General features: G+C 38.6%; 1 protein-coding gene across 1 annotated transcript in view; it reads right to left on the bottom strand.

The window, feature by feature from the left end:
* Positions 1–1,173: 1,173 nt before the first annotated feature.
* Positions 1,174–12,265, bottom strand: part of CNEP1R1 (CTD nuclear envelope phosphatase 1 regulatory subunit 1) — a 46,432-nt gene continuing 35,340 nt past the window's right edge. The window contains exons 2-7 of the mRNA XM_011989151.1: positions 12,027–12,077; positions 11,263–11,334; positions 8,303–8,376; positions 4,583–4,692; positions 4,082–4,136; positions 1,174–2,831 (exon numbers count right to left, since the gene is read on the bottom strand). Of these exons, the coding sequence (XP_011844541.1) occupies positions 2,790–2,831; positions 4,082–4,136; positions 4,583–4,692; positions 8,303–8,376; positions 11,263–11,334; positions 12,027–12,077 (404 nt within the window). The 3' untranslated portion in view covers positions 1,174–2,789. The remainder of the gene's footprint in view (positions 2,832–4,081; positions 4,137–4,582; positions 4,693–8,302; positions 8,377–11,262; positions 11,335–12,026; positions 12,078–12,265) is intronic.

Here is a 12,265-nt window from a genome sequence, read left to right as displayed (position 1 = left end):
CTTGCAGTGAGCTGAGATCCGGCCACTGCACTCCAGCCTGGGTGACAGAGGGAGACTCCGTCTCAAAAAAAAAAAAAAGATTTGGGTTAACAAACTTACTGAGGATTGACTCTGTAGCTAGGCACTATTTAAGTGCTTTACATGAATTAACACTTTAAGACTTGAAATAAGCCTGGAAGATTAGCATTATGCCTGTATCCTATATATTATCTCAATGTACCAAAGAAACTGGCATTATGCCCATTTAATAAACAAGGAAACTAAGGTTGCATAATTTAGCTAGAGTTACAAAACTACCAAGTAGCAGATCTGAGATTCAAATCCAGGCAGTTTGGCTTAACAGTCTACATTCTTAACAGTAATATTATAATGGCTCTTGAATAAATTCACTTCACACACATATGTGAAGATCCATTCAATCTGAGTCAGAGATTTGGATTTTGGTGCTGGCTCTGTCTTTAGTAAGTTGTGGGGATTTCATATAGAGGCTTCGCAAATTTGAGACTGTCTACCCCACCTGTAAAATTAGATGATTGGATTCTACCAGTGACCTCCTAACAACGTGCGAGAAGGGATGAGAAGGTAGAGGTGGTGGTTAGACACTAACGTCACAGGGATCCTTGGACCATTCCAAATGAAGACTCTTTAGGAAAATGAGTTGTTCTGCTAGAAGTTAAGGTATGAAAAGTCTCTGGACTATAACAGATTGTTTTCTTTTGAAGCCCGTGGAATCCAAGTAATGTGGCATCTGAAGTTCCCTCCAAGTGCATGCAAAGACACAGGTGGGTTTTCCTAGAGGAGTCGTCAAGTCTTTTATTAAATCCTCAAAGGAATTCATGACTCCAAAAAAGATGAAGGGCCTATAAAATACTTCTTCAGCTTTATGCTCTTGGAGGAAACTGGCAATCCAAGTTTGTAAAGAGCAATATGACAAAACCTGTATTTCCTGATTAACAGCCAAGTGTTATTAGACTATGATAAATAAGACATATCAAAAGTAATCATAACCTAATAAACTGGGTAGCTACACGTGCTACTTAAAATTTGCTGTCTTGGACACAGAGCTTAAAGTAAAATGTCTCATCTGGGACTAGCTTGTATCTGATACAGACAATATGTTTTAACATTTTTTTCAGAGTTACAAACTTACAATAAACCAAATAAAAAGTCCAATCACGAGTTATATATAAAGTATTTATTTTTTATGCACATATTTACCTACAAAATTTACAGAAAATAAAACAAAGCAGAATATATAGAATACCCTCTTAAGACTTCTTAGGAGCAGAGGGTTTTATTGCTGCAGTTCAAAGAATAAAATTTTATACATGTGAAAGCTAAGATGAACACATTTAAGTTAAATGGCAGCCTTGTTAAAAAGTTTTTTATCCTGTTATTGAATTTTCAGCTTTATGTTAAATGAAATTTAAAAGATTGCTCATGAAATAATTTAAACCTTTTCAAAATCTAATAAACAGGTAAAAGGCACCTCCAGTACTTTAAAATATTTACAGCAATCCCAATAGTTTAATTTCAAGGGCTATTATAGTACATGTGGCTATTATGCATACACAGTATGTCATTAACACTCTCTGAACAGTGAGAATTGTAGACTCTAGTTTGTGGCACCGCTCCCAAGTTATTCTGGTGAAGGTGTAGGATGATCAATTATACCTGTGCAACACTAGTGTCACAGCTTGTCTACCACAGCGTAAAATCCAGTTATCTAAAACAGTGACTATCAAATTCCCAGACAATACATAATTTATCAGTAGACTTGTATATTCACAAGCCTTTAGGGTATTTTAAAAATTATTAAAGAGGCCAGGCACGGTGGCTCATGCCTGTAATCCCAGCATTTTGGGAGGCCGAGGCAGGAGGATCACGAGGTCAGGAGATCGAGACCATCCTGGCCAACATGGTGAAACCCTGGTCTCTACTAAAAATACAAAAAAAATTAGCCGGGCATGGTGGCATGTGCCTGTAGTCCCAGCTACTCGGGAGGCTGAAGCAGGAGAATCGCTTGAATCCGGGAGGCAGAGGTTGCAGAGAGCCAAGATCGTGCCACTGCACTCCAGCCTGGCGACAGAGCGAGACTCCGTAAAAAAAAAAAAATTATTAAAGCAATATAAAGGATATTTAGCATTTAAATGAAAACAAAAAACTAAAAATAAAACCACAATAGTTGGAGTTCAATATCTGGCTTAACAAAAAGTGTTTCTCAAAACATCTATAATTTCTTACAACATAATGGAGAGTTTTCCTCAGTCTAAGCTGAATCCAATGTTTTTCCTGCAGTATGATTAGAAGTGTAAGAATGAAAGGCACACATAATAGCCAGTTTTAAAGAGCTGTGGGGATGGCAAGCAGATGTTCCTGAAATACCGGTGCAGGAGAACAAAGTCCACACAACGTTTTCCTCTTTGTTTAACATTGGCATTGATTTGCTATTTACAGTAGTTTGCAAAAAATACATTATAAAAACTGAATGAGGTTCTGTTTCTAAGTTTAACTTAGTAACATACATACATACTTCATCTGCAAAAATCTTTGCAGGATCTGAAGTACTAAAGTGACACTAATACTGAAACACAGGTAATCAAAAGTACCAAAGCACTGATAATGAGTCACCATCATCAAGATAATCCAGGTAAATATTGCACACTTCTTGTCAGTTGCTGCTATGACCTTTACATATCCAACCGCAAAAGGAATCCTTTATGGCTTTTTGCTGTATCACTTATTTGAAGAAAGGCTATTTTAAGTCCCATAACAATGAGTGAAGATTGTCATTGAACATGAGGCCTAGGTTTCAAAATTAGTTTTCCTGTCTGCAAAAATGAAAAGATAAAATTTTTTCAATACACAGTTCTAGTAAAAATAACATTGCTTATTTATAAACCTTAAATGGTATGTGCAAGGAATAAGAATGCTTCTCTACAGTCAAGACTAAACAATTAATAGTTATGCTTTCAATGCTTCCTTTGTGTGGAGTTTCCTTCTGAGCTCTTTATTTTAAAATACTACATACATCTTTTTTTCTCTTTTCATTTTTTGTAGAGACGGAGTCTTGCTGTGTTGCCCAGGTTCATCTCAAACTCCTGGACTCAAGCAATCCTCCCGCCTTGGCCTCCCAAAGTGCTGGGATTACAAGCGTGAACCACCATGCCTGGCCTCTTTATTCTAATTTCTGTAATGAATACGTATTACTTGTTTAATGACTTTTTAAATTGAAGGCTAAGACACTTTTATAAATAAAATAAGCAAATCAAAATAGAAGCTACCTATCAAAATTGTGCAACACCCTTATTATACACTGGTACATGATAGTTTTTAATTTACTTAAAGACAGGGTCTCACTGTCGTCCAGGCTAGACTGCAGTGGTATGATCACAGCTCACTGCAGCCTCAAACTCCTGGGCTCAAGCAATTCTCCTGCCTTAGCCTCCCAAGCAGCTGGGAAATACAGGTGTGTGCCACCCGCCTGGCTAATTTTTACATTTTTTGTAGAGATGGGGTCTTGCTAATGTTGCCCAGGCTGGTCTCAAACTCCTGGACTCAAGAGATCCTTCTGCCTCAGCTTCCCAAAATGCTGGGATTAGAGGCATGAGCCACCATGCCCAGTCTCCCATCATCTACTTTTAAAAACACAATAGGTTCATATGTCCATAGTCCATAAATTAATCTATGACTCTATTTACAAATAACATATATAGCATATCACTTGATAAATAACAGTAGTTTACAAAACCAGTATCTGCTGAGCCATTTTTGGTCAATAACAAACAACCACTGTACTTCACTGACTCTAAGATGCATCAGTTATAAGATGCATCATGATTTTATGCCATTAAGAAAGATTGTCAACTCTCCCAATTTGTCAGATCTCACTGATTGTAAGACAGATCTCAATGTCAAAGATGTTAAATGTAAAAGATTCTTAAAATCAATGCTCCAAGTATATTCTCATTATTCATTCCACAGAGAAAATTTATTGCTAATAAAACATCTACCTTTCTAAAGCCAAAAATTTCAGTGTTTTCATGCAGGTTTATAATTTTCTAACCAAAAAAATACTTACATCATCACAAGACATATTGTATTCTGCTAATACCGTCCGACATCGAGCAGCTATACTGAATACATGTGGTCAAAGGAAAATTTCTCATTTCAAGAGTAAGCATTATGTTTCTTGTTTTTTTTTTTTCTTTTTTTTTTCTTTTTTTAGACAGAGTCTTGCTCTGTAGCCCAGGCTGGAATGCAGTGGCATGATTTCAGCTCACTGCAACCTCTGCCTCCCGGGTTCAAGCGATTCTCCCACCTCAGCCTCCCAAGTAACTGGGACTACAGGCACAGACCACCACGCCTGGCTAATTATTTGTATTTTAGTAGAGATGTGGCTTCACCATGTTGCCCAGGCTGGTCTCGAACTCCTGAGCTCAGGAAATCCGCCCACCTCGGCCTCCCAAAGCGCTGGGATTACAGGCATGAGCCACCGCGCCCAGGAAGAGTAAGCCTTTAATCATTACCTACATCAAGAAAGCACTTCAGAGAATGAAACTTAATCCTTGGTAAAGGATACATTGATGGTGCAACTACTCTCTTGTGTATTCCAGCAAAGAACAAGCCTATTAGAGTGATACAGCTAATGGTGAAAAATGGGTGATTCCATAATGATGTGAAGAAGGACACCTGTAAGAGTTGAAAATATAAAAATGTTAAAAATCTTAGGATGGCTGATTCCTACCTCCCCATTTGTACATAAATATATATAATTTTTTTTATCATCTAAACTATGAGGATTTGAAGACTTCTAATAATCTTAGTTCTCTGTATTGCTGTGTTGTAAAAATAAAAATGTATAGGCTTTCTATCTTCTATAAAGATAAATATAGCAGTATTCCCTCCATCCATTTCAAATACTTGAACTATTACAAATTCATTCCTATAATCAAAAAACAACCCTATCAAAAATATTTACTGAACTCTGCATTGAACGAGTGAAGACGAGGCCTCTGGTCTCAATGAAAACACAAATCAAACATGATTTAGTTACCTTCCCTGTTTTTTTTTTTTTTATTTTTTATTTTTTTAGAGACAGAGTTTCACTCTTGTCACCCAGGCTGGAGTGCAGTAACACGTTCTCAGGTTACTGCAACCTCTACCTCAACCTCCACCTCCAGGATTCAAGCAATTCTCCTGCCTCAGCCTCCCAAGTAGCTGGGATTACAGGCACCCACCACCACGCCTGGCTAATTTTTGTATTTTTAGTAGAGATAGGGTTTCACCATATTGGCCAGGCTGGTCTTGAACTCTTGACCTCAGGTGATCCGCCCACTTCAGCCTCCCAAAGTGCTGGGATTACAGGCATGAACCACCACGCCCGGCCTACTTTCACTGTTACAAAGCTTCCTTAGAAGAGTTGAGCAAACTGCCATTCATAACCTGGTCCCAGTCTAATTTTCATCTCCTGCCATATTTCCACACATACGCTGCCTTGTTCACTTCTCTCCCTCCACCTGGCTAACTCTTACATAACCTCGTAACACTCAATTCCAGCATCACCCCTTCCTCCCTGCAGAGGCAAAAAAACAAATTTGGTTTTGAAGCTACTGAGATCTAAATGACCACAGGACATTCAAGAAGGGAAAAACAATTAGTAGCTATCCATAAAGAACTAAAATGAAAGAGAGAAAGGGCTGATTTCAGATCTGGACGTATCAAATGATAGCAGAAAACAGGACAATCCACAAGTCTAAGAATATGTAGAGGGCCAAGGGTCCAGGATCCATGACTGGAACAAGAGTAGGCACCGAAATGGAAATGTCGACTGGAGACACAGAGAAGACAAGCATTTAGAGCCTGTGTAGAAAGAAATCAAGTGAATTAGTAACTAGATGGGAGCAAGAGAATCAAGTTCCACACACCCCACTCCACTCTCACAGCAGGAGATGCGCAGCGTGTTTCAAGACAGAAGCGCCAGGTATCAGATGGCCCAGCATGGTACTGGTTACGGAAGTTTGTCAGATGAAGAAATGAGAGTCTGAAAATACCAGGAAAGAAGCTGCCAGAAAGATGATGACCCAAGGAAAAGTTAACATTCCAGAAGAATGTCTTCTTCAAACCTCCGAGGACAGTTTCTCACAAGCCAGCTCTGTGGTGTGTAGCCTGCACCAGGTTAGCATATACAATGCTTTATGTCTTCATTTTAATTAGGCCATCAGTTTCAGCCTTCCTCCCTCCGTGGCAACATTCCAGTGCATCGAAACAGTGGTTCTCTCCAGGTCAGGCAGTCAGGTACTTCCTGTCTGCCATATTCTTTCTCTCCCTAGGTTCTTCCAGCTAGCCACTGGCTCCTGAGTTTGCAACTCTTGCTACAAATACAATTGCTGGTTAAAACTCCTGTCAGGTTTGGGGTTATTAAATACTGAAATATAAAGAGCCAACCCTTAGGCGAATAGTTATATTCTCACCTAATTTAGAAAATTATATTAACTACATAGTTTTGGGCCTATTTCAAATTACATTTAATTTTGTGTTTTATTAAGATCTCAACTAGCTGAAATCAGCTTATATTTTTCCCAATTAGAAGTCAGACTCATTTCCCAAGATGGATCTTTTTCAATCTTCTTGCCAGCCTCCTTCCACTCTTCCCCTAAAGATGACTACCAAATGCAGCCTTAAGATCAGATTTTTATAAATGAACACACAAGAGAGTTTCCTGTCTGCCATAAAAATCCTCTATTAACATAAAATTCCATCACCAATTTCCCCTTGCCACCTATCCTTTTATATATCTCCACCTCAGCAGATAAAGTTAGGGAGACTATGTGGGAAATAAACCTCTCTGGCTGTCTGAATTGCCATAGAGACTGATGACAAAAGCCTTCTCTTAGGTTTTTCTTCCGTAAAACAAATACAAACAGAGCTACTGAAAGTACTACTTGGTTAATTGCAGCTTAAAGTGGGGAGGGGATTTTTAAGATTTGTGAAAATTACATCATTACTCCCTAAATAAAACTGCACTGGGGGAAAGAAACTTCACTGAAAAATTGGAGACTAACTACTTCCCTAATAAAAAAAAAAGCCCTGAGTTTGAAATTAAGGCACAAGTTAGTAGAAAGAGGTGGAAATGTGAGAAACATGCTATCAGCTTTCATCAAAGGATGCTTCAAGGAATAACATTATGAAATCAGTTATTGCATTTGGTATAGGGATATTTTTGCACAGTGCCCAATGGGAGATTCCTCAGTGTTTCCTGTATTAAACTTCAGGCAAGAAATTTTTTTTCAGAGATAAATGTTGGGAAAGAAAAGCTTTGCTAGCCCAAGGAACTGATATATGTGTTATCTTACAGACAATGAAAATCACAGAATTAACTGTGACTTCACTGATTAGGTAACTCAGAGACTAATTTATAATCCAATTTTGGCAACTGTGTTGGGCTACATGGCCTATACATCAGTGAGCTGGTTTCCTTTCTGGTTTTGACCTCATGGTCCAACTTGTTTTTATCTAGTCCTGACTTTTTATTATACTTGTATTTTGCTATTTTATCATATGTTTCCCGTAAAGTCATCTCCAGTGCTTTATGGGATGAAAAAAAGGTATTAACAGAGATAACTCATAGAAGAAAATGTTATTTTATAATTTTTTTCTCTCCCTCTTTTTTTCTGAGACAGGGTATCACTCTGTCACACAGGCTGGAGTGTAGTGGCACAATCATAGCTCACTGCAGTCTCGATCTCCTGAGCTCAAGTGATCCTCCTACTTCAGCCTCCAAAGTAGCTGGGTACAGCATGCACCACTACACCTGGCTGACTTTTTAATTTTTTGTAGAGATGGGGTCTTGCTAGATTACATTGCCCAGGCTGGTCTTGAACTCCTGCCTTGGCATCCCAAAGTGTTGGGATTCCAGGTGTGAGCCACCATGCCTGGCCTATTTTAGAACTTTTAAAAGCTGGCACTGATGACACTCAATGAACAAAGCAGAATGAAGAGAATACTCACACTGAAGTAAAAATGAGAGATATATAAAAAATGTAAAAATGATAAATTCAGAAATGAATGACAAGTAACAACTAAATGTCTAAGAAATAATAGCATCTCTTAGACCTTTTCCCTGTAAAGACACTTAATTCACAACAGCCAGCCAAACTTCCTTGAGCAAATTAATAAAAGGCATATTTTTAATACGACAATATCACTAGTAGTAGTGTTTGAATACTTTATCATTAACAAAGCACTACATTATCCATTATCTCATTTAATTATGCTAATGATTTTAAAACAAAACTTCTACCTTTTGTGTCTCAGGGTCTATTAACCAGTTCCAGGCACCAGTAGCTGTACAGACAGATACCACTATAAGAAGCACTGATGAAAGATAAACACGAAATTAGTAAGCAAATACATACTTAATATGTGATACTATCACCAGAAGTTCCTACTAAATGACAACCAAAGAATACAGCACTTTATTAAATGGAAAATGCACTAACTAGACTCAGGAATTAGGAGGCTTGCCATATGGCTTCGAGGAATTCTCTTAAACATTGTGAACCTTAGTAATTAAGGATACTGTTTCTCTTATGATTTGGTCAGAACTTATGAAGATCAATGAAATAAAAAGCAATTCGATGGTGACACTTCAGTAGAAGAGTCTATGCTATGTAACGTTCACTGTGCTTAGTGAAGATTTTGCAGATCTTGTAAACTCAAATTAAAAAACAACAAACTCATTTTCTACTGTAAAGAAACCATCAAAGACTCCTTTTTGAATGTACTGAGAAGACTGACTAAAGGATTTTGCTTTGCAGATGACTGCCATGGTTACATTAAAGTCAGTGCAGGAAGTATGGAGCACACCAGTTAGTATCGGATTTTCTTTAAGGGACTTAAAGGTAGGGTAGAAATTCTGCCAGTAAAACTAAGAAAAGGTCTTTCTCTCCACTGAGCTAGCATGATTTTAGAAATTCTAAATAAATCGTAAGTAAAACTTAAGAATGGTATTAGTAAAAAACAATAAAGGGGCATCAAGACCCAGTTAATATTCTGGAGATGATGACCGTTGCCTGTCTTTCAGTTAGGATGCATACATTTTTCAAATGTGGAAATCCAGTTTCCAAGAGCAACAGAAATACAGCAAATATAGAAAAACAGGATCAAAATATCAAAACTATGTTCTGAACTCAGAACAGACTTAACTCAATTTCTTACAATTCTGTATTTGCAGAAATACACACACTATATTACACATGTATGTTTTAAAAAAAATAAGCAAAAGCAAAATCAATACACTAGAAAGGACCTCATACACATGCTTTATTTGGCTGGTTCATTAGCCAAGTAAGTGCTAAGACCATAAGTCAGAGAAAAAGTAAGTATATTTATATCACCTTTTATAAGATAGGGCAGTATCATATACATTTTAAAAGATATTCAATTAACAGTGAAACATAGGTTTTCGGGATAATTCCTAGGTAAACCAGAGAACCTAGGAAAATCATTACCTGTAAATTCTGACCAACCAGAATTCTCACAGCATACTAATAAAACTTTGCAAATAGATTTAATAAAAATTACACAAAAAATCTTGCCAGATCCTTAGCTTCAATAGTGCTTTTTTGGTCCACCAAACCGATTTATGCTTTGAAATAAAGTAAATCCTCAATGTGTGCTACTACACTTCCTTCTTGATAGGAATTAAATTTAAATAATGACCATCCAAGAAATTAAAACTATTTGGCCCGGTGTGGTGGCTCACACCTGTAATCCTAGCACTTTGGGAAGCCTCACCTGTGGTGAGGAGTTTGAGACCAGCCTGGCCAAAATGGAGAAACCTCGTCTCCACTAAAAATACACAAAAAAATTAGGTGCACGTGGTGGCGGGCACCTGTAATCTCAGCTACTCGGGAGGATGAGGCAGGAAAATCACTTGAACCCGGGAGGCAGAGGTTGCAGTGAGCCGAGATGGCGCCACTGCACTCTAGCCTGGGCAACAGAACGAGACTCCATTCCAAAAAACAAACCAAAACTATTCCAAACACATACTAACAAAGCATTTTGTTTGATGATCTCATGGCTCCTATATTTGTCCACACTTCCTATGTATTTCCATGGGCAAGTAATCACTGTTCAAATTATATTTTGTAGCACTCATGATACTTATGAACAGATACTAATAATGTGAATTTCTTTTCTAGGTCAGACTTCAAAGCAGCAGTTATACTTTGTTAAAAATCAACTAAGGGTAATTTTGTAACTTTTCCAAGTATACATTAAATAACATGACTTTACTTTTTTTTTTAAAACACGGGGTCTCCCTCTGTTCCCTAAGCTGGATTGCAGTGAACATAGCTCACTTAGCTCACTACATAGCTCACTACAGCCTCAACCTCCTGGGATCAAGTGATCCTCCCAAGTTGCTAGGATCTCAGGGTGTGCCACCATGCCTGGCTAAATTTTTTTTTTTTTTTTTTGAGTAGAGATGGGGTCTCTCCATGTTACCCAGGCTGATCTCAAACTCCCATGCTCAAGCAATCCTCCCGCCTCGGCGTCCCAAAGCACTGGGATTTTTATGCGCGTGACTCACTGCGCCCTGCCAATATGATTCTTCTTACTAAAATTTTATTCCAATAGTTTGTAGGCAAATTATAAAACTGCCAAACGGGCTAGTGAACTTTTTATTAGGTATGTCTTTATCAAAGTTGTAATAGTTAATTTAAAAATTTAAATATTTTTATTATTTATTTATTGAGACTGGGTTTTGTTCTTGTCGCCCAGGCTGGAGTGCAATGGCGCAATCTCGGCTCACTGCAATCTCTGCCTCCTGGGTTCAAGCGATTCTCCCACCTCAGCCTCCCGAGTAGCTGCGATCACAGGCGGCACCACCATGACCGGCTAATTTTGTATTTTCAGTAGAGACGAGGTTTCACCGTGTTGGCCAGGCTAGTCTTGAACTTCTGACCTCAGGTGATCCGCCTGCCTGGGCTTCCCAAAGTGCTGGGATTATAGGCGTGAGCTACAGCGCCTGGCCAAAAATATGTTTTTTAATGCAAAAACAAAAACAACCACACGACATAGACTGTTCTTTTGAGAAGGCCAGTTACAATTTCCTTTTCTTAAAAATTTCTTCATAAGGCATTGTTCACAATGTTAAATAAATTTACGCAAACATTTTACATAAAAGCAAATCGTTCCTACATAAGGATAAAATTATCAACTGTTAGTTTTCCCTTAAAATAACATTCAGGAACTTACTTCTCCAACGTCCAGTAGCAGGTTGCAAACAATGAATATATTCAGTAAGTCTCCTCTCAAAAGCCTTGAGATCTAGGTAGAAAGATGTCAATTTTCCAATTAGCCACTCTTACTCGTCTGACGAAATGTCACAGAGTATTTACCTAACATTAAGACGACACGTGAGATACTCTTAACTGCTTCAGGTCTTACACACTAACTTCCATATATCACTGCACTGTTTATTTCATTTACTATGACAGCTTTTTAAGCACTTAACAAAAACATTAGAGTTCTTTAATTCCAATTTCTCATATAAGAAAACTTACTGATTCACTTTTAGAAGCTTCATAAAAATGGTATGGGGAGAAATTAAGCAGCTGTCTCAGCCAGCGCCAAAAGCGAACAATTTCAGGGTTGCAAATAAAATTAAAATCCAGTTTTAGCTCTCCGGGAACCAAGAACTTCCTATTAGAACCACGTAGTGCTTAACATCAAAGTCTTCGAGGTCTACCTGACTACAATTACCCGCCTGCTGTTTCCAGCTCTTACATTTAATTAATGGCTACACTGTCTGGCCTTACTAGACTTCTTGACACTGATAGCGGGTGGGTGTGGAAAGACATTCCCCTTGCCCCCTCCGAAGGGGGTACAGGTGATCTTCGTGGCGCCCAGGCAGCGCCTAGTTCTAGAAGACAGGGGCGTCTAAGCTGCTCCGAGTGGTGGGGTATCCTTTCCGCAGTGGTGTGCTTTAAACTTTAAAACACCGAGCGGCACTTCCTAACCTTGGCAGTTACCGGAAACCACCGTAGGAATCAGGGATACAACTCGCGGGGCTGTGAGAATGAAATGAAATGAATTAGCAAGCTGCAATGCACGGAGCGCAAGTGTCTGCCAATGAATAGAAAATAAAAATAGTAGCTGGCGAGGAGCTCAAAACCCTCTAGGCTTGTGGGGACAGAGGGAGCTGAGGCGCCGCCCCCCGCGTCCGGCCAGGTACGGCTGCCTCCGCGCCCCCAAGCTC

Source organism: Mandrillus leucophaeus, unplaced genomic scaffold (assembly GCF_000951045.1).
Source record: "Mandrillus leucophaeus isolate KB7577 unplaced genomic scaffold, Mleu.le_1.0 Scaffold348, whole genome shotgun sequence".
NCBI classification, from domain to species: Eukaryota; Metazoa; Chordata; class Mammalia; order Primates; family Cercopithecidae; genus Mandrillus; species Mandrillus leucophaeus.
The sequence above is the reverse complement of the archived record's forward strand: the minus strand, read 5'-3'. Positions and strand labels throughout refer to the sequence as shown.